Raw genomic sequence first — 23,009 nt, 5'->3', positions numbered from 1 at the left:
GCCTGCCTCGGGCAACCCCGATAACGGCTGGTGTTGGATGATTAATTTTGAGCATTTTTATGCTACACAATTTCCGAAGCCTTAAACCGAATGTCCACCCTGGCCCAACGAAATTGATTCCGGTCGAACCGTGCCCCCGCCTGCAACTACTGCTGCTGCTCCTGCTGCCAATCGATCGAAAAATGGATTGTCCAGATCGTAGAACTTGCTCACAGACAGGCACACCAATACGAGAGCGTAATTTGCGTTGGCAATCGAATTAAAACATAATTGGCGGGTTTACGCGTAGACACGAAAGGCGGAGGAGCGCAAAACAATCGATACCTTAGCGTGGGGAAGTGGGTGGTGAAGCAGGAAACGGTGGTAGGTCGGTCGGTGTGCTGCAGCTAATTAAGTGCAGTAAGATAATACGACAATCGGTGCAAACGCAGCCGGTCGTTGGTGGTCAGCTGCAGCATAACTCACCCGGCCGGCCGGACGGCCGGGAAGCATAACATGGCCGAGCACTGAATGTCGTCGGCCAGGCGCTCTCTGGATTGTTTATAACCCCGGCCTCGGCGTCCGATCCAACCGGGGGGTTCCCAAAAGCCAACGAATTCGATTTACGTCTGGCCGGCTGGCTGGTTGACGCTGCGGCTGCTTCAGGACGCTGAAGGAGATCGATGCGGTCGCTCTCCGAAGACGGACCACCACGAAGGGATTATATGCTCGGGGGGGCGAGGCTTCGATAATTGTTTTGCCGCGTGTACACCGTGCCACCGCCACTTCGCCGGCGGAAGTAATTGAGTGGACGGAGGCCGATTGCTGGCGGTCGATGGCAAAGATTGCGGCTCGGGATTTTCCGGCGCTCGAGAGATCACTTCTGCGGTCGCACACAATCTTCGGCCTACCCGGGTCACAGGATTCAACTGCTGCAGGCGCACACACCGCAACAACACGGTGCGCGCGTGCCGACACGGAGCCCCATAATTAATACTGTGTAATTGTTTGTGGCTCTGCGTGGACGCTGTGGGGTGCTGTGTTCAGCGCGCGAACGACTTCGAGAGCAGCTTATCGTTGTAATATGTTATTAATACAGCTGGCAAGGAATCGGGCAGCACACTCGATGGAAATGGCTGAAAATCATTGTCAGCGTTCAAATAATGTATTGTTCCTAAACCGCACACACGCGCCCATTTTATTGCAAGCAATTCAATTCCCTCGAACACAACATTTCACCTCCAAGTGGTTCTTCTATGTATCTAAAAATGACTGTCGGTTCCACTGTAGCTTGCATACTAATTCTAGCTTGAAGCTTGAACATCGCAATGAAAAGAAACCTACGAACGATCAAGTAATTATTCTGAAGCAGAGATAAATGTTTGACCCTTCTTAATCTCTTCATACCTTGGTTTCCCAGTTTTCATTTTGAACGAGGATTAAAAACGTATGCTGATTCTTCCTTCCATATCTTTAGACCTATACCGACCAATACTTATTTATAGGAGGCTAGGGATTGAGGAAAAGAATTTCCAATTTCGCCAACGTGCTACCGTGCGGCATCCGTTTCCCACTGCGAAATGGACCGGGAAACCCTTTACCAACCCAGTACGGTATTTTCTCATAGTGTAGTGAATGAAATGAAGGAAAAAAAGGAATAAAAATGAAAATCAGAAAAATCGCTGCCCACGTGTTCGCAGCAGATGCGTGCCATGGCGATGGCGTTGATGGTTCAGGATCCTGGACTCATGCGCCCGTGTGCATTGGACGGTTCGGGATGAGACTGGACTCGCAGACATTGTAACGCACGGCAATAAACCCCGACCGATCACGCTCCATGCTTCAGGCTAATCGTTGACTCGCTGGTACAAATTCCAACAGACAACCCGACCCGCGGTTCCTGTCCGTGATCGTGCGTGCCCGTGTGTGTTACGTTTTATTTATTTTTACCTCTACGGCAATCGCAAATATTTTTTCTGCTCACCATTGGCCCATTTTGCTGATGGCCAATGTGGCGCACGGCCCAGTGTCCGACCCGATCGGGCCCGCCGGAGTGTTATTAAATTTCATTTATTAATACCATAAAACATCCACGGTTTGCACGGATTCGGCACGCTGGGCTGGCGTCGAATGAAAAGGGCGTTAGCGTGGAGAACAAGCGCGGCCATTTGCAGCCTTTTTCCATTTTGAAAAGGACGAGAGGTGTGCCCTTTTTTGCAGAGGCTCGTTGTTGTGATTCGGTTTACAGAAGGTACTTTTGGGGAACGAGTGAAAGGAGACGTCAGGAGAGGCCACGGTTTTGCAGGATTTTCCTGGGTTTTGAGTGTGGTGCAATTGCATAGAGTTTACTGTTTGTTGAAACAAAAAAAAATATAAATACGGTCGGCCTATCAGTCTTCTCTCGAAACACGCTCTCCCGAGGCGAATCAATTAGTTCGGTTTTTCGTGTTTATGACAATTGATTACTTTTCCGGAGAAAATGATTGAGCACTGCAGTGTTGGTTGGACGTTTGGTTTGGTCACAGCAGCCCTCCAAAGATTCACATTGAAAAGTTGTTCCGACTTGAGAGAAGATATGGGAACACGTCCCGGAGACCATGCCTTTTCTTAACATTTTCGTGAAAAACGAACAACTGTTAAACTAAAAGCAGACAGTGATGGGATGGTATGATAAAATCTACTAATCTAATCTAATCTACTTGAGCCCATAATTATCGGCCCTATTATCTATCAGTGTAATACCTATTGGTGTAAACTTAACTCACTAATAGGGCGATTATAGAAAATGCAACAGTGAACAGTAAAGCGTAAAAAATTGATTCTTGTTGTTGTTATTTGAGAGATTTTGCTTCTTTAATCTCTTAAGGTATTTTGTATGAAAGGGAAGTATAAAAGAAAATATACAATGCAGGGTTCGGGTGTAGGCATGCCTGCCTGGTGTGCTTTCTAAGTGAGGCCACACCGAAGGATATGATTCTTAAAAAAACCTTCCAGCTCGTTACTGTTGCTTTTGGAGCTGGATACAAATTAATTGGTATGAGTGATCAGCAAAATCGGTGCTCGTTGTCGTTCTCAAAATAAGCAAACTAAACATAAAGGTGATCATGATGCCTAAAACAAACGTTAACGAGTTATGGTCGAGGTTCCGAAGTAGAAAGGAGGTGAATGTTTCACTAGCCAAAGGACCCCATATTTCGATGGGAGATACTTTACAGCGATTCGTTCACTCTTACTCTCAGGCACGACTCGATGCAGAAAGGACTCCTGTGTGTGCTTGTGTAATTTTTCAAGCAAAAGTTTCCAATGCATTAATGGCTCATTGTAGCGTCCTTTTGAAAAGCTAGTATGGTTAATGTTTTTAACAGTTAGAAGGCCAACCTCATTTGGCAAATCGACTCAATCGAATTTTAGCTGGGATACGCCCAAAATGGACATTGAACATTTGTCTGTGGTTCGCCAGCGAATTGCTTCATTGTTTCGGCACGAACTCGAGTGTGCCAAGAATTCCTGCCCATCAATGCCCATCAATATTCTGGCCCAAAAGATAAATCACTCTTCACACACGGTCCCTCTACCCCCTCTCACACAGCCACACAGAGCCTGGCAGGCAGGCCGGTATCGGTAGCTTATTCCAGTGTGCCTTTAATCGTTTTATGACCGGAATATGAAATGGGTTACCAGTTGGCGTGGCCGGTGCCGTGGCCGGTACGCTCTCGCCGGACGGACACGTTGTACCCCACTCGAGGAGGTTCTTCCTTCCTTTTATTATCATAGCCGCCATCATCGTCTGGGCGAGCCACTTGGAAGCCCCGGGGCAGCCGAACCGAGTGTGGCCGGGGCTCAAGTGGACTCTCTCGAGTGGCCCGTGTCCACAGTTGACTCAATTACGGTCGATTTGCAGTGGTTTTTCGCCACCGGCCGCAGCCTCGATCGGGCACCGAAGATATCCGGGCCTCGAGAAATCGACCTCTCGACTTGCGAACCCGACAAGGCGAGGCAAGAATCAAGCCACCCTCCGCGCGCTCGCAGCGGGTGTGTCAAAACGAAGACGGAAAAAAGGCCCCACCGAAATTGAAGTGAGTCCGACCACAATTTCATCGCTCCAGTCGGCAGTGGCGGCGGCGATGACTGCTGCTACGCAAACAGCTTGAAATTTTCAACAACACCGACTCGACCGGGGAACGTCGACACCTTCCCGGCGGCAGGGACGCGTGCCAGGCGCATCCGGATGCTTCGATGAAAATCGCCCCGCCGTGGAAATTTTTCCTTCGCCGCAGGATTATCTTCGCGGCAGGCAAGCTGGCACGGGGGGCCGTTGAAGGGGCTGGACCCGAGGGCCGGGCCGTATGCAAACGATCAGCGATTGTGGGCCGCCCCCCTCAGGGGACCGACCGTCGGGGTGTGTGGTTTGTGGTTGGTTCGCTTTCGCGATGATCCTGGCCGGGCGGCTGCCACCGGCGGATAAGAACCGAACCTGATGGCTGGGGGCTGATTATGGGTGGAAAACTTTTCCCGCCAACCACGGAGGGCATAAAAAATAAATAAGCCAAAAACGGAGGGAAGACACCGCACAAAAGCAGAGCAGGACGGACGGACGGACGGAGCGCAAAGGTTCCGGCGTCCTTTTGGCGGGGTCCGACTGGCCGGCCAGTGAGAGGCTGGGAAAGTTTTAAATTGGAACGAATTTTAAACTTTCCACTCGACACGAGCCTCTTGGCGGCGAGAGGTATTTTGGGATTTTCAAACAAAAAAAGCACACACACAATGGGCCTCCTAGTGGTTGGGTGGTGGGCGATGCATTAGCATACTGAGCGCGGTCCGCTGTGTTCCGTTCGTAGTAAATGTGGCAAATTTTCGATACTTTCGAGTCGGCTGCCGGGTGGCCGACATGCTGCTCATGCTGGCGCGAGCCAATCCTTCCTATTGTTTTATGTTCGTCCTATTTCTGGAATAAGCTACGTGGTTTGGTGTGGCTCGTTGATCGTCCAACGATGGGGGACTTCGTTGAAGCGACCGTATTTTTTGGTCACAATTGGTCATCAGCTAGTTCGTTCGAAAGACCTGTCGCATATTCTGTCGATCAATAAGTCGTTAAGGTAGCACATAAGCTGTGCTGGCAATTGACACTGACTGACAGCCCTTTCCGTCGGGTAAGAACTATCAAAATGACAATCCTATCCGATGCTACGCCGTATGACAGGAGGTTTTTCGAATCAAAGGAGATTTTTCGAATCAAATAAAGAAAGAAAGAATCAAAATTAAATTCCTCAAGCAGCACATCAAGCACAGACCGTCTGTCAAAACCACTGCTGTCGGTTGGGCACCGTTGTAGCCGTTTAACAACCAAAGTTCGAATATGACAAAAGTCGTTGAAGAAGTTTCTAGAACGTTAACATTTGAACGATATAAAGGGTTAATTTGAAAGGTAAAAGATATAAGTATTTTACTATGCATAAGGTACTCACTTAGCGAAAGCGAAGCTGAGACTCATTGAACCAAGCCCCGGGACTTTTGCTACGTTTAGACACTAAAATGGTTTGAATGGTTCGTTGCAGCGGAAATGAAATCCGCAATCAGCAACCCATGTAGCATATTTCAGTAAAAGTTACCTAGTAATTATTTTATACTACACTTAGCAGCTCATTTGCCATAGGAAGCAGTGCTGCAGCAAGCAAAATAATATAGTTACCAAAACAAAAAAAGGACCATATTTCGGATCAACCGCCGGCGAGCAACGGAGCAGCAGCGGTCGACCGTCGTCGTCGTTGTCCTTCGTCAAAAATGGCAAAAATGAGGGACAAAAAATCGTTTCACTCTATAACACAATCACACCTCATCCTCATCATCGTCCTCGTCATGATCGCCCATCATCATCAGCATCATCAGGAGGTTGTAATGCGAAAGAAGGACTCACTCAAAAACCAACCCGGCGGCCATTCGCCGTACCGCCGCCGTTTCAGAGACCGTTTTTTGCCTAGAACATCCCGCGTGGCGGCGCATAAAACGTTCAACTTTATGCTCGCGGAGACAATTCATCTTTCATTCGCCGCCTACACCTTTGGTTGGGTGTTTTCGTGTGTCTGTGTGTGTGCTCTTTTGGTCACCACCGTTGCCGCCGCCGCGTTCGGGCACAATAAATCTGCTCGAGAATACGCTCCGGTGCTTTTTATGCTCCTTTTCATCATTGCCGCGAGTCCCACTTTTGCCATAAAAGACTGTGCACACGTTTCCACGAAGAGGTGAGGTGAAGAGTCAACATTCTGCGACCAGCGGGCGAGTGACCATTCGGGAAGGTGCCCACAATGCGGGCGCGAGAAAAGTTTGGCCCCGTGGAGTTCATTTCTTTAAGGCTCGTAAAAAATGGTGTCAAAAAAGAATTTTATGTCCTTTAACGGGAGACGCGCAAAAACGGGAGAGTTAAAGAGCGGGACACTTTTAGTAGAGCCATTTTCGTTTAGAACAACCATTGAGGCTACCATCGTCAGAAGCATCCGGTTGATGCCGGCGACGTTTGGCTCCGCAAGTCAATCGCCGTAAGGTTCGAATTTAAAGTAACGTTAAACGATGCAAAAGTTAAACACTTACCGCTTCGGTGTGGATCGGGTGGACGGCGAAGAGTAGCGCCGCCGCAAAGCTGGCCATCTCCGAGAGCAGCATGGCGCACATTCTGCAAATATAGAGAGCGAGAACGAAAACATAAAATATAATTTCTTACGTTAAGTAAACAGGCCGCTCCGTCGTGCACGTATTGTTGGTTTAACTGATGGCAGTAAATTGTGCCCGCCTCCGACTGCTGCTCCGACCGCCGTCGACCGATCGACCGTGGGCGACTTCTTGAGGCGGGAACCAACCGATAGAACCCAGCCCCGGAATCGAAGCCCAGCCCACTCGGAACAGCGCAAGAGAGGCGAAGAACGGGTTTTCAAATATTGGAGCGGTGTGCCGGCGGTGGGTTTTATGTTGGCCACTTTATACTCCCCTCCCCCGCCCTCTCTCCGATCACGTCGTTGGTCACGCTTGGGCGTCACGTGGCCTACCCGGGATGGAGCGGGAAGCGAATGGGACGAAGCCACGGGGGAGAGCAACACCCTCGAGGCTCGGCCCCGGACTGTCTGTGGGCATTAATTTAATTAGTGCCAACGGGGACCCCATTGGGACTGGGGACTGCGCCAAACCGCTCTCACCCTTCCCACCTTCTGGTCGGTGCCGGCCAGTGCCACCATTAACGTTACTTGCCATTTAGTTTACTTTCATTTCATCTCGTATCGCTCCCCCTCTTTGCGTGTATCTGTTGACTTTCTCAAGTTTCGAGTTCAACCGATTCCCGTGCAGGATCGAGGAAAAACAAAAGGAAGCAAGGACCTGTTTGCGCCACGGGCAGAAGAGAAGGGAGCACATTCCAAAGCGTGAATGAAAAATGGGCACACAATCCTCCCGGCAGGCAGAAGATCCCTCAGATAGCGGCGGTCCCTGCGATGCGGTCTATCCCGCGGTGGCCACCGAGAATCGTTGTATTTTTTTAAAGCTCTCTCCCTCTCTCTATCTCCCTCCCTCTCGGCTTTTCTCGCTCACTTTAAATCATAGTATGGCTTGCTGGGTGGACTGGCGGCTGTGGCGTTCCCGTTGAAGCCAGCTCCTTTAAAACGGCCTTCCCACCCATCCGGAACCATCGGAGAGCTGGATCGGAGATTGCAGGGCGTCCCGTTCTGTGGGCAAAGTAAGCGAAGAAAATTTAATTGGCCCCTTCTAGCGGTGGCGGCCAACGGCACTCCTCTTACTCTCCTTCACGGGAACACTCTGGTTTTACTCTGTCGGTGCATAGGAGCCAGTGCTCAGTGCGATGTGCGCCGGATGCACACCTCATTGCGCTCATTAAAATTGTTTGCACCGGCGCACCGGGCCGGTAGAGAATCGAAAACCCTGTGGGTTGCATAACCCACGGCCCGCCGTCTTTCATAATGCGGGTGGACGGTTTCCCCTACAAACGGGTGTGTGTTGGTGTCGAATGGTTGGAAACGAACCGGACGGGTAGGATGAGAAATGGAATGGTCTTCCAAAGGTTTTCAAGCGTTTTTGGACGCACTTACGGACCGAGGAGTACGGGCTCATGGTGGTCACTGGTTCAAATCCCAATACTGTATCATTATTACAGGTTGTGGGTTAAAACATTATTTTACCGTTACATGGCTGTAATCGACCAGAAAAAATGACTTTACATCGGCGAAACCTGGACTGGACAGTTTGAAGCTAGCGATTGGACAGAAACAGCCAACAAAGGAGATGTTATGTTCCATCAGGACAACGAAGGCTACGTCTGTAACGACTCGTCAGAAATTCCGGGAGCTTGGTTAGGAAGTTTTGGTGCATCCACCATACAGTCCGCACATAGAACCAAACTAATACCACCTTCCTGAGTGATAGGAAAATGGGATATTGAGAGTAGATTGTACAAATAGATTGCTAGAGTTTTTCGCCAATAAGAACCAAGCCTCCTATGAAGGAAGGGCACTATGAAGTTACCTTTGAAATGGTAACAAGTTAAAGAAAAAAACGATGCATATTTGACATACCAAAACACCATCCCCAACCTACCAACCTGTTGTTAAAAAATGTTACAGAAACACTGAAACACTGAATAAGCTCTACAGATATTTGGACATCTTTCGTACAGCGACGAAACGATTTAAATCAAAGAGCGTACCGAGCGCACTTTTTCCTACGTAATTAGTAAAAAAACCGTAATGCTTTCAGCGTGAATTTCAGGGCTGACTGCGATCCGCACAAAAGCCAGCTCGATGCTTTGCAACGCCCCAGTACGGCAACTTCCGGTCCTTGCGTGCTTCACCTTCAATTCACACGGTGCGCCTTCGCGCCATTTGATGAAATTCGTTTCAAGATCTAATCGAGCGAAGGCTGCTCGGGAAATTAAGCGACTTCGAGAGCGCACCGGGGCGCACTTTTGTGCGAGCCAGTAAATGAGTTGGGTTTTTTGTCTGGCCCGGACTTTCTTCTGCCAGTGGTAAAAGTCACCCGTTTTTCGTCCATTCCCCGGGACCGGCGGCACGCTTTTCCGGTTAGCAACGCCGGTCCACCGAATGGCCGGCAGCAGCGACCGGGAAGTCGTAGAATATATTTTTTTCCCTCCTTTTTCCCTCACGACTGTCGCCACGTTTTACGATTGCAGTTCGCTGCAATCGCGCGGTGCATTGTTAGGGGTTGCATTCCACCGTTGGCATGCAACTCCGGGAGTCCAGGCCGGGGTTCCCGAGAGTGGAGCCAGAACGGGGAGGGCACCGCTCTTGAGCACCGCTCTTCAAATGGGTCAAGTCGTCGGCAAAAGTTCACCGTCCCGAAAAGCACCCAAACCTTGCCCCCGGGTGTTCCAACTCGGGCTGCACTGTGGCAGGTTACACGGGGCCCCGGGAAGCATAACAAAATCATCGTAACCCATTGCGCCATTTTATTGTCGCTTTCCTGGACCGTTCCATTTCCATTCTGCTGCTTCCGTCGCGTCGATTTGTCCGGGGCGTTGTTTCAAGATTGTGCTGTTGGCGCTGTTTTACGGCGACGTCGCCGACGACGGACCTCTTGGACCAAAGGAGCAAAAGGTGGCTTTCGGACGACTCAGGCTCTGACCCATTGTTATTGCATTCAAATGAAGTTATTTATGCGATCCCTTTGCAAGTCGGGCGGGGACGACGGTGACGAAAACGGTTAAGGAGCGTGATAAATATTTGAAGCATTGCATGTTGACGACGTTGAAAGGTGATTTGGTTTTTTTTTCTACTTCTTTTACGATTTTGTAAGTTCGCGCGAAACACTATTTGTGCTGCTTTATCGCAGCCGAGCAGCACAGAATTTGTTATCGGCGTAAAGTCGTCGTAAATGATACGAAAGGAAACTGCTGCGATAGTGCTTGACAATTGACGAACCAGTTATTGTTACCAGGGATTGTTATTTGTCGAAGTATGCAATCACTTTATCTCTCACCAATAATACGAAGAGATCTTGTATTAAGCCACCTCGCATTTATGGAAATAAAGAAATACATTTGAAGTGCAATGAAATGAAGAACAGAAACAGCCCAACGGTCCCAAAAAAAGTTTTTTTTTAAGAATAGGTAAGAATTAATGTTGATTAAATATACTTCGAAGAATTTTCAATACTTGATTCAACCGGTAAAGTAATTTCACATGTTAAACCTGGGAAGCGCAAACTTAGCACAGCTGCATCACAGAGCTAAACAACATCTGGTACGGTGGTTGAAAGCAAAGCTCTTACATATAATATCGTACCCATGCGACATCACGTATTCAAGAATTCGACCTTTGGCTCTACCGCATGGTGGAACGTTATTCTATAAAATTAAACTTCAATCAGGGCTCTCCAATCTCTGGGGCACCACTAGAGCGCAACGGCTTTTCTTCCCCTCTGCATGCAACAGGCTTGGAAGGCCTTTGGGGCGTAATGGCAAAGCGCGACCTCGCGAAATTGGCATCAATCAGAGCGAGCATAATAAAATAGTGGTTCTCCGTTCTAATGGCGCAGCCCTCGTCCTGTCCACGGCGCGGCCTCTGCGGCTCGTCCTTCCTCAACCCGACCAAAGGCTCTCGCGCTCGCCAGCTATTTAAGGACACCCATCAATTACCATCAATCACAATCATTTAGTCGGCCCAATCGGCCACGGGCGGCCAGCTGGGGGCGATGCTTTTATTTTATTTCATGTTTCGCGCAGCGCACACGAACATCACACGCGCTTCTCATCACGATAATTGTCGCGATGAAGGCCAACACGTGCGCAGGGTGGTGTCTGAGCTCGGGCGAGCTTTGCGTTCTGTCGGCATCGCGTTTCCGTGTGCTTCCGGTCGCTGTTGCAGCGTTCACACCAACCCATTGATGATTATTAGGGCCCCCCTTTGAGTAGACTTTTTCATGCTGATCGTTATCGGCCCTGTTCTGGCGGGATTCGAATCGGCCTGTCTCGCCGTCTTGGCCGATTTCAATTGAAACAAAAACGAGGCGCGAGTCCTTGGAGCGCGCATTGGTTGCGGGTCGTGCGGTCGACATCCGAGCACCATTATCATCGATGACACGAACATATTTCACGTCATCGTGACACCTAATTGGGTGACAGCCATCACATTGGCACCCGTGTGCGTGGGTTCGACCCGTCTGGATATCAGGATATTCTCGTGTGACCCGCCCCAAACAAACAAACAAAAAAACGGGCCGCCGAAAATACAATTACACTACACAGTCGGACGAACTTCGACCAAATTAAAATTATCAACAACTTGTTTCGTCTATCTATCGACGGTTCGAACGCCAGCCAGCCACCCAGCCAAACCAGCGCCCGGCCCGGTCGTTGTCACCGTCGCTCGCCGGGTAGCTGCTCGTTATCGTCGATAATGATATTAGAGAAATTATTGCTCCGGTGAACCATAAATTCGATAAAATATAATCCCGCGTAGCTGACGTGCCCGGTGCCTGGTGGCTGGGCGCACAGCTGTGTTGGCTTTCCCGGTGTCCTCGGTCCCGTAAACTAACAATTTCATTCAAACTTCCACGGTATAAAAGGGGTTTTGGAGCCTCCTGGGTCGATCGCCCCGTTCACATCTGGCGCCTGCCGAAATAGAGAGCCTCCTTTTTAGGGGGCCATGTTTTTCAACGGTAGATGGGTTTTGTCATGCACCACCCGCAGCACAACGACACCGACCCACGCGAAGCATAATGCAGTCCCTCTGCCGGGCACGGTCGTGGGTGCGATATTTTGGAACATTCTGCTCCAAATCCGGCACGCTCTGTGTGAGTGAGTGGCCGAGAAGAGGTGATCCAAAAACTGGCAGGCAACATTGAGTGCGAACGAACTGTCGACTCTAATATGCCGATTCTAATAGTAACAAAAAAAAACAGAGCGGAGCTCTATATCAATAAAAATGCTCGACAAACATAGTGCGCGTCCAGCGCAAGTGCCAAACTCGACGGAGCGCAGTCGAAAAGTTACGGAAAACAACGACACAAATTTGGACAAACGGAAAGCCCTGAAAACTGAAATTGTTTCCAAAAAGTGGCCGTGTGAATTAGCGCCGAACAGTGGGCGCCCAGGACGATGTTGCGAACGCAAACGATTTTGGAGAGAATAACTTTTAATGGAAAACCGGATCGCCACCAGGTGGTTGAAAAGAGTGCGATGGAAAAAAAAACTTGTCGGACATTTTGCAATTTTCGGCTCATTCGCATCCGGGACTGGATGTTTTCGTCGGGAACTTGCGTAGCCGTGGCGTTGCGCCAACGAAGGAGCAACTTCCGTTCGCTTCTTGCGGCACCACATTTTATTATTTTCTCACCACGCGTAACGCTTCAAATTAGAACGCCTCACAGCCTCACAGCCTCACAGCCTCACGAGAATAGCGCATAAAAATTTGCATTCGCAATACCTGTGCACGTCACAACCCGAATGAGCCTTCTCCTATGGATGCGTAGCATAATCACATAATAATGCACGTTTATGAAACTAATTATATTTATTTTTGAAACAAATCTCGTAGTTGATCATCTCGCGTAGTTGATCAAATCACTCGCTCCACTCAGTGTGTCAACCTAGTCTGGGCGTGAAAAATGAATGACGCTGACGGATTAATGGCATTATTTTTCCTTAAGAAAATGTCGCGACTACCAACTTTCAGTAATGTCATTTGCTGATCTATTGCCCTCTGCTTCTCTGTTTTACTATTTTACTGTTCACTGATATGCCATTCCATGACGGCTTTTATTACAGTTCACGCCAGTTACAGTTCCACTGCTTTTGGCTGAATAATTTGTGCACAATGAGCAGCAGCAACTTAAGGGAAAACAGGAACGAAACTGCAACAAACCCGTTGCTGTTGAAGTTGCTCACAAGGGCGAAAAAGAAATATCATATCTTGGAAAGGACGGGCAGCATCACGGGCAAGTTTCCACCATCATCTCGCGGAAGGAAAACTCTCGGTCGTGGGGTGTGAATTTTTGCTCATTTTAAATCCAACCATCATCAGCGCGTCATCATGTCTGGAGCCATGGTGACGATGTGAACTTAATTTTATCGAGAAACACAAGTTTATCTTTGTGCGAAATAAAGGATGGCAGGAGCGCCAACAACAAAGTGGCCACCCATCACTCGTAGCCGGCGCCTCAACTTTCCCGCGGTAGTCGCGAAAATCGCGAAGCGAGGTTTTTGTAGAAAACTTTCCCGATTGCGACTTTCCAGCGCCGGCAGATGGGCAAGTAATGCTAAACTAGTCCCATTGAGTTGAGTGCGCAGCCAAAGAACTGCCAAAAGTGCATCGGAGATTAACGATACGGTTGAGATAAGCTGCTCAAGACGTTTCCCAGCCAGCATTAAAAAGTTTGAGTTATTGTTGAATTCTCTAATTAGTTCTAATATTCCGTACGAAAAACAAAACACATTTAGTCCGTTCATCCGTCCACGCTGCACCGTTTCACCGTTTCTATGACGACAATTTGGCAAAACTGAAGTTGGTGCTTTATACGACCGTATCCGTTGTGGTAATAATAAATCATAATAAAGTAAAGAATATTTTTGTTCGTAAGAAATTATAATTACAGTTGTAAGTATCGCACAGCAATAACCATAAACAAGCCCTGCCTCAACGACAGCAACCGCTGTCGTATACCAACGGCGATAAATAAAATAAAAAAACAGGATCTACAAGGGATCCAAAATTTGTATAAAACACTTTGTTAAAAGGAAACAAAAAAAAACTAAGTCAGATAATAAAAGGGTCAAACAATAAGTGAGAATGAGAACGATTCAGTGTTATACTAGGTTGTATACTAAGTTTTGACGTTCGATACCTTAGGGCGCAGCTACGAGCCTAATTTTTTTTTTGTTATTTTGGTACACTCTTCAAATGAACGTATGTGAAGTTTAATTTCAATCGGTCACTTAATTTTTTATTTACAAGTCATTTAGTATCGACATGTCAAAATAATTTTTCACAATGGAAAAAATCAAGTATCTTGCAGTGATTTTTTTTTATTTTTGAAAGGTTTAAAGGCAAAGGAAAATTAAGATCGAATGTTGAACGTGTATAAGGACTCTTTACCTTTGTTTAGGTGGTTAAAAGGGGCGGTTATGAGTTAAGACGTGGTCTTAGTAGCCTTCAAGACGATCCATGTCAAAAACGTCAAAAAACAGAAACAACATCGGAAATCGTAGAAAAAATACAGGATATTGTATTGGAAATTCGCCGAATCACTTAAAGAGATTTAGTGTAAGGCCTAGCCATCTCATTGAGCAGTATAACCAATATTTTGACTGATGTTTTGGGTTCCTGAAAGCTGTTTGCAAAATGGGTGCCGCATTCGCTAAAAATGGAACAAAAACGCATGCGAATGCATCTTTCTTGACAACATTTAAAGCGTTTTCGAAGGATAAAGTGGATTTTGTGCATCGAATTATCACTATGGATGATACTTGGGTCTATCACCATGATCCTGAATCAAAACAAGAGTCTAAGGAGTGGTTTGAACCTTTTTCTTGGGTTCCGAAACGAGTTCGTCCAGAAATTGCCAAAAAAGATGTTAGGATCAGTTTTGTGGGATGCGAATGGAATTTTGCTAGCGAATTACTTGTAAATTGATAAAACAATAAATTTTGATTATTTTTGTAACATTTTAGAGCAACTGAAAGCGAAAATTCGTGAAAAAAGACTCGGTTTGCAGAAGAGAGACAACCTCTTTCATCAGGTCAACACACCCTGTCACAAGAGCATTTTGAAAATGGCAAAAACCCATGAATTAAAGTTCGAATTGTTTGAGTATCCACCCTATTCACCAGATTTGACCCCTAGCGACTTCCATCTGTTTTCAAGCCTAAAAAAATCGTGCGCGAAAAGCGTTTTTCATCAAATGATGACGTCATAGCAGCTGCAAAAATTACTGTGACGTGACAAAAATACTGTCGATAATAAAAGGCTTGTAAAAAAAAACTAAGTGACCGATTGAAATGAAACTTTTCATACGTTCATTTGGATAGTGTACCAATATGACAAAAAAAAATCAGGTTCGTAGCAGCGTCCTTTCGTATCGAACGTCAAAACTTAGTATACAACCTAGTAAATGCTGAGTTGGCAGATGTATTGTTGCATTATTTTCCCAAAAAAGCTGCAGAGCTACACCACTACCCGATCGCCGTCATGTGCCATGAAACGGACGGGAAAACTTGCTTAAAAAACACATTTGTTTATTATTTACACGGCTTTTCCATTTTCCCTCACAAACATTGACACATTTCGGGAAATACACATCTCATCTTCATGAAGTGCTCGACGATGCCGCGAACTCTGCGCTGGCGTTCGGGAGGGTCAAAGTTGTAGTTTAGAGATATCCTCTAAAAAAGCGTGCACACACACACATGTACACTTTCGTGATGGTTTTCCAGTTCGAAGAGTGAAAAGAAAAGCACTTCACACAATTCCACAACTCACGACGTACGGGGGGCTGGGGCTTCTCTCGATAGTTCACGCAGAGAACTCGCCACATTTTTTCGCCAATGTTAGTTTACTTTATGACATGCCATCCATAAAATCACCCACTCCGCCGCCGAGATGTCGCCAAAGTCGACCCGGACACGCCGGCATAGATGGATCGCTCTTCAGCGGGCGGTAAAAGTGCCGGAAACCGGAAATTGAATGAAGAAATCAAAACAAACTTCAGCCGCCCTGCGATAAGTGCCCGATACCTTAGCCCCGAACGTGGCCCGGCCCGTTCGTCGGCTGCTGCTCGGGCCATTTTTGAAGTGGCGCACGTAAGAGCAACGTGTTACACTCGCCGGTCGCATGCTGTGCTGGCATCTGTTGTCGTCAGCAGTCGGATCGAATGCGCCACGTTCATCATCATCGAACCACCACCTCCCGCCGTTCGGAGGTCCTCGATTGTGCACTGCACGCGCGTCGTGCGGCGCGTGGAATCTGCACGACGTCGGGGAGATGGGACACGATTTATGTATATTTATCTTCGCTCGAAATAAGCTATCACACTCACTGCGTGGAGTGCCACCAACTGACGCCATTCGAATTCGATTGTTTGTTTTTCTGCTCGAGTTGGTTGGAGTCGAAGAGGAGTGGCAGGACAGTCCACCAAAATGCGCATTCCGTTTGCTCAGGAATGCAAACGACGTGGCATCGTAGGAGACGAAGTTTAGTGTGGGTTGCTATGGAAAATGTCTCAAAACTATTGGAAATGCTTGAGTCCTATTTGAAAGAGTTTGCTCAATACTTCGTCCTTGGTAGGCTCTATTTGTTCATTCCTGTTGAAACATTGTATTGAGGAAATTCAATCTTCTTCTTAATAATATCAATCCCTGCTTCCTGACTGATACCTATTGTATGCTGACAACCTGAAACTCTTTTTACCAATTGGCAACCCTTCTGACTGTAGGAACCTTCACGAACTATTATATATTTTTGATCGATGGTCTGTCAATGGTAATAAGTGTAGGAAATGTTGAGTATTTTCCTAAAAGATTCAAGGTACAATTATCCCTACAGTTGATGCGGTTTATGACTTAGGTGTTGTGTTAGATTCTAGTATCTCAGGCCCTTTATATGTTCAAACTTTTTTACTACTACATGTTTACTTGTCCGCATCTGAGCTGGGTATAAGACGGCGTCTTACGCCTGAGTTAAATTGCTACTCTAGTCAATCGTCCTCTAGGTCTTGATCCTCTGTTCTATATTGCCAGAGCATTTAAACGCGTTTCGTCTGCATTACACTTCGACATGTCCATTAACCAGTGTAGGAAGTGGAAGCTTTGCTCCATTACTCTAATTTTCCAAAGTATGTTAAGGTTAGCAAGTTCCCTAGGAATTATCTATTTTCTTTGTGTTGGAATGTTTCGATGCTCATTTTATTGAGCTGATTTGTTGGTTCCTTCTTAGGCTATTTTTCGTTTGTCAGAAAAATATTCATAATTGTAGAAAACATTTCCACATCTCAAGGCTTCGGCATGGACCACAATCTGATAGTCTATCGACACCATCTTAAAGAGCTGTTCCTGCTGACGACTTAATGCTGATGAGCTTAACAGATATCCTGTGCAATACACCGGAAAACCAACAGGAACTAACGGTGCATCTGAAACAAACCCACCTCTATACGGTCAGTTATGAATTCCAATACCAAGAAGTGAATGCTTTAAAATTTTGACAAAGCCTTTCCTCGCAAAGGAAAAAAAGCTCCATGACATGAAGTTTGAACCTCTGTTATTACGTTTCTCCGTCAAAATACTAAAAGAAAAAACTCAAAAAAGCACCGAAACACTGACCTAACTTTCCACGAAACCCGCAACTCATGATTTCGCCCGCTTTTCGAGCAACAAACCATGCCCCACACGTCACATTCAGTTTGCTGTAACATGCATTTTACGTCTCCCCACCATACCCCGGGGGGGGGAGCGAACTGCCCCCGAACTGCCTCGAACGGTAGGAAAAAGAAAACAGCAACGGCGAAAACTTACCGGAAGTACATCAGCGAAACGATCGTGTGCAGCAGCACGTTGACCAGATGATAGCCGGCCGGCTCCAGCCCGTGCAGCAGATAATTCCAGCGGAACGTCAGGACGCACAGCGGTCGATATGATTTATGGCTTTGTTCCTGCAACGGAAAAGGAGGAGCAGAGGAACCGTTTTAGTGAGGAGGTGAAGCCTTCCCGGACACACCGGACACCGGAAGTGAATGTACTTCGAGAGTTTGTCCGAAAGAACCACACAGACACACGGAGCGCTCTACATCTATGAACATTGACGTCACCGTTCGCGAGGGGGCCACCGGGTGTGTGGCGGATTGCAAAGGAAGCGGGGAACCGGGCGGCAATATTATATACAGGCAATGGAAGTGGCGGCGACGGGGAAGAATACACTGGAATTAATAAATCGCACGAGAATAATTTATGGTGGATTTTCCAGCGATCCTTCCCGAGTGAGCGAGCGACAGAGCAGTAGAGCGAGAGAGAGCGGGCTCAGCTCTGTAAGCCAAAGGTGCCAAGCGCCATCGCCGTATCTTGGGGAACCGTCCCGGACCAGCACCACGTCCGAATGGTGTCGGTTGGCCGGAAAATAAATAAGGTCTTCGAGATCGGCGCAATAAAGAGAAATCATTCATTTTCTGACCCACCACCCAGCACCGCAGCACCGCTCCCGGTTCCATTTTACACCGCCAACGCCTGCACGAGGGAACCACGTTGTGGCCAGCGTGTGTGCGGGGGGTGGGTGATGTTGAACACCGGGCGAGAGGGGCCACACGGAGCCAACAATGGTTTGACTTTTAGAAACTTCGGCCGCCCTTAAGATATCGCAACTTTCCTCAGTCCGCGACCGGCCGCGACACAGCTACCCCGCAGGACATCCTCAGTGCAGGACATCCTCATTGCAGGACCAACGGCGCGCTCCAGACGAAGCAATAATAAACCACACGGCATTCGCCCTGGCGGGTGCCCGGCTTTTATTACATTACGTCAGGATCGAGATTATCTTCGTCCAGGCGCCCGGGCGCAGATTATAACTTTCCCTGTGGGGCCGGGCCAACCCCCCGTACCCAGGGGCTCTGAGTCGTGCATTCTCTTGCCGGGTGGTCTTGCGTTCACACCGCAAGTCATCGTACGATGTGACCGAGGTGACTAGTGCCGGCCCCGCGTGAGGTGAAATTAGATTTTTCCTGGCCGATACGTCCGGGTGGTCCGGAAAGTCGGCAACCGCAATTACGCATCGGGTGGCGGCCCGGTAGCATGCATTGGGGCGCACACTCCTTCACAAACACACAGCCATACACCCAAACACCAACTTAACGAGGGGCTTTTTTCCACCCACCAAGAAATCGTGAATTAATTACAAACTATGCTCGAAGGGGAGGCCCAGACCAGCCCAAAGCGGCATCCGCCCCTCGCTGGTGGTTGTAATGAAAAGCGGTGGAAGTAGGATTCTTTCGATTTGGTGGCAATGGCTTCAGCAGCTTTTCCTTTCCCGATGGTAATAAAAAATGACACAAATTGAAAATAAAAACCAAATGTCGATGAACTGTTTGGCCACCCCCGAGGCACGGCCAAGGTTAACATGCTCCAGCAGTGAAGAAAAGTGAGTGATGCCTTCGGCAACTCAAATGAGGGTCGTTGGTTTTTTGAGATTATTTTGGAAACCTTACCTAAGGGCAAACATTTATGGGTTTCACGTGCGGTAAATTGGCTCTGATTGGTAAATTAGTGATTTTAAGGATAATACTCTTCAGATTAAGATATCTGATGATGATATACTCTGTCAACTTTCTATAGCCGCACCCACATTTTCAGCGTATCTTCCAAACCGTCTTTCCGATTCAACTTCTGGTTTTGGGACTTTTTTAAGTAGGCAAAATTATGAATAAAAGCATTTGGTTGGATTAAAGTTTTATGATTTCTAGCTTTTTTTCGACCAAATACGATATAGGCACTGTCAACTTTCTATAGCCGCACTTTGAGTTTTGCTTCCGAGAGTAGTTTTCATAACTAGTTTTGCAAGTGAATTACTTAAATATGTCAAAAGGAAGTGTTCTAAGTGGAAAAGAAAAAGGATTGATAGAGGCAAATAGTCTGGAGGGTGTTGCTATTCGAGAAATGGCTCGAAGAGTAAAGAGATCCAATAAAGTGATCGGTAATTAGTTAAAGGATCCTAAACGGTATGCAACTGTGCAATGTACTCCAAAAAATTCAATATGTCGATGAGAACCAACTGGGATATTGTTAAATTGGCGTCAAATTCGACAATATCGCTGTCAAAAATCAAATCTACACTGGATCTGCCAGAGAGCAGGGAAGCTATTCGCAAGGTTTTGCAAAACAGCCCGAATATAACTCGAGCAAAAATGATCAAGGCACCAAATCCAAGCCTACTACACCAATAAAAACGTGTAGAATTTGCTAAACTGAACATGGCAAGTCGGTGGGACATGGTATCTTTGGGTTTTCTTCTGCTTTTTCAAGAGCATATTTTGCATCAAAAGAACCGATTCCGTTTTCTGGTTTTTTATTGTAGGTGATCTTTTCTGATGAAAAAAAGTTTAATTTAAATGAGCCCGATGGTTTAACAGGCTACTGGCGCGATTTACGTAAAGATCCGAAGTACTTCTCAACCCGTAACTTTGGAGAAGGATCTCTGATGGTGTAGATTGGGTTTTGCTCTGCGGGCAAGCTCAGTTTGGCTTTTACATCTTGTAAAATGAACTCTAACGATTACATCCAGATTCTAGAAGATGGTCTGATCCCGTTTACAGCTGCCAACCGCTGAAAAAAATGGTTTTTCAACAAGATAATGCTAGCATTAACACCAGTTCGATAACTCGAACATGGTTTGCTACCCATAAAATCAATTTGCTTGGGTGGCCAGCGTGAAGTTCAGATCTAAATCCAGTTGAAAATGTCTGGGGAATATTGGTTAGACAAATTTATGCGGATAGGAAGCAATACAGCTCTATTAATGAGCTTAAAGCATCCATTTTGGAAGCTTGGGAACATATGAACCGAAAAATATTGAAAAACCTGGTTAACAGTATGACAAACAGAATTTTCCAAGTCATTCAGCGAACAGGGAAGCCAACTGACTATTAATCCTCATAATAAATACTGAGACTTGAAAACAATCCACACATATTGATCATTTTATTAGGTGCGGCTATAGAAAGTTGACAGTGCCTATATCGTATTTGGTCGAAAAAAAGCTAGATATCATAAAACTTTAATCCAACCAAATGGTTTTATTCATAATTTTACCTACTAAAAAAAGTCCCAAAACCAGAAGTTGAATCGGAAAGACGGTTTGGAAGATACGTTGAAAATGTGGGTGCGGCTATAGAAAGTTGACAGAGTGTATCTGTAAAATTGATAAAATAAACTAGGGAATTATCTATTTCTTGATGTATGAAAGAAAGCAGTAAGATAATTCTTAATTCCATAGCATTTAATTTCCCGCTATTGTGATTACCCTGTAACGGAGCGTTTTTATTTGAATTTTAGGCAGTTGGTACATTTGTGTTTCACAGTTTACGATCGGTAAACAACTATAATTTACCATTTTCGATTGGGTTTATTACTGTGCACTAAAAACTAACGGCAGCATTACACGACCTCGCAAAGTAATGCCATCACTTATTAAGTGTAAAAGAAAATCACAAAAAGACATTTCCAACTAGCTCAATGCTGCAAAGAGCACAATGCAACCAACCGAATCGTGCGCTCAAAGTGAACGTGTGGCATAATGATTATCACCCAAAACATACATAGAAAATTAACGAAACCGATAAAACAGTGTGCGAAGTAACACAAAACAAATGTGTTTTTTTTGCATCACGTTTTCTCAGACGGCAAGAAAGAAAAAAAACCTAGCATGGCCCGGGCTCTGAAACAGGAAAAACAACCTCCTAAATATTCATGACACCGTACGATGACGCGACTTCTTTGCTGTGCCTCCATCGTCGAACCTCCGGCGCCACACGACGAGAGCCCACCGAAACTCGCTGTGTCAGCAATATCATGACGTTAGCGTGCAGTGGAAAAAGCAAACATGAGCCGGTCCAGTTGTTTTTTTGTTTCACAGAGCCCCCCACTACATGAAACTACAGAAATTTCCTTATCCGCTTGCACGCGCTCACAGGAGCTTTCGGTTAGAAAGCCGCCCAAAACCAAAATAAGAGAAAGGATAGAAAATTCCGGTTTTGGGGGGTGTTGGTGCACCCGAAAAACACATTAACTTCCAAAGCTTCCAGGGAGTTCCAGGGACCGCGCGTTCATAGGTTCAAGTCGATCTTTCATAATCATTCATCTCATTATGCGCGCGCTCCACGCGTTAGCAACAAGCGCCGCTGCCATACAACGTGAGAAAAAGGCTCCGGGGCCCCAGCAGTTCACGGTGGAAACGAAAGTCTGCAATCACGCACCACCGTCTCCCACGCTCTCTTTCGCTTTTCCTGATGATAATTAATGGCTTCTTAGGCGGGTCGGTACAAATCGGTAGCCGGCCTGGCGCGCGCTCACGCGCAATCCATCATCGGTCGATAATCGCACCCAGAGCGAACGGAAAGCGAACGGAACCGACAGTGAAATCTGCTGGGTGCTGGGTATTTACTCAAATTAGACCCAAGAAAAGCGAAATATCCTGCCAAATCTGCCCGACCCGCCAGCCAACACCACCGTCCCAGGTGGCACAAGCTGACCGTAGGCCCCAATCCCTTCTTGGGGCTGATTTTTGTGCGAGATTAAGCGACGTTCGTAGAGCTCCGTCAATGGAGCGCGCGCATTGCCATTCACTTCGGCGTTCTCAGGATAATACTCTGGTCCGAAGAAAAAAAAAACGAACCGGAACGAGCATAAGCCCGTGCTAATGATGAAGAAAAACCGAAGGGCTGTCCGTGGGGGCCTCTAATTAATCCTTTTCGTTACACGTCCGCCCAGTTGTGGCTTTTTTATGCGTTTTTCCGCCATTCTGAAGAATCCGCAGAAGAAGAAACGGGAAGCATGGTTCGCTGCTCCGATTAGGAAATAATTGCAATGTGATGTGTGGAATTATGCGAATAATAAGGCCGTAAATATGGTTGATTTTATGGCCTCGGGCAACAAAAGAAGAGAAAAGGATCTCCATGATAAATACCGCTCTAAGAAAGGTGTCTAAGTAGGTTGATGGTTCACTAGTGTATCGATCGTTCGTTTAAAAGTGGCCTGTTGATACTTTTGACATTCACAACCCAACCCAAGCCGAATGTCAGAAAACCGTTTATTTTGTGAGCTCAATGTCGAGCCATGGAGCAGCGCGTAGAAGGCTACGCTGCGCAAATTCGGCTCCAAAATTGGTCAACCATTTAATCAAGCCCACAAACAGCACTGTTACTACACACCAAGTAGCCCCCGCGGCCGGCTCGACCCAAACGCTAGTAAGCAGCCACGGCGGCACACGAAATCGGTTTACCAAATGGTTTCATTTTTCCATCACAAAATTTCATTTATTTACTTT

At 46.8% G+C, this 23,009-nt stretch overlaps 1 protein-coding gene across 1 annotated transcript in view; it reads right to left on the bottom strand.

Annotated features, from left to right (window-relative positions):
• Positions 1-23,009, bottom strand: part of LOC128278632 (protein O-mannosyl-transferase Tmtc3) — a 130,833-nt gene that overhangs the window by 71,811 nt on the left and 36,013 nt on the right. Inside the window, exons 2-3 of the mRNA XM_053017364.1 lie at positions 17,498-17,634; positions 6,565-6,646 (exon numbers count right to left, since the gene is read on the bottom strand). Coding sequence (XP_052873324.1) covers positions 6,565-6,646; positions 17,498-17,634 — 219 coding nt within the window. The remainder of the gene's footprint in view (positions 1-6,564; positions 6,647-17,497; positions 17,635-23,009) is intronic.

This window comes from Anopheles cruzii, chromosome 2, assembly GCF_943734635.1.
Source record: "Anopheles cruzii chromosome 2, idAnoCruzAS_RS32_06, whole genome shotgun sequence".
Taxonomy (NCBI): Eukaryota; Metazoa; Arthropoda; class Insecta; order Diptera; family Culicidae; genus Anopheles; species Anopheles cruzii.
This window is presented reverse-complemented; position numbering and strand designations above follow the sequence as displayed.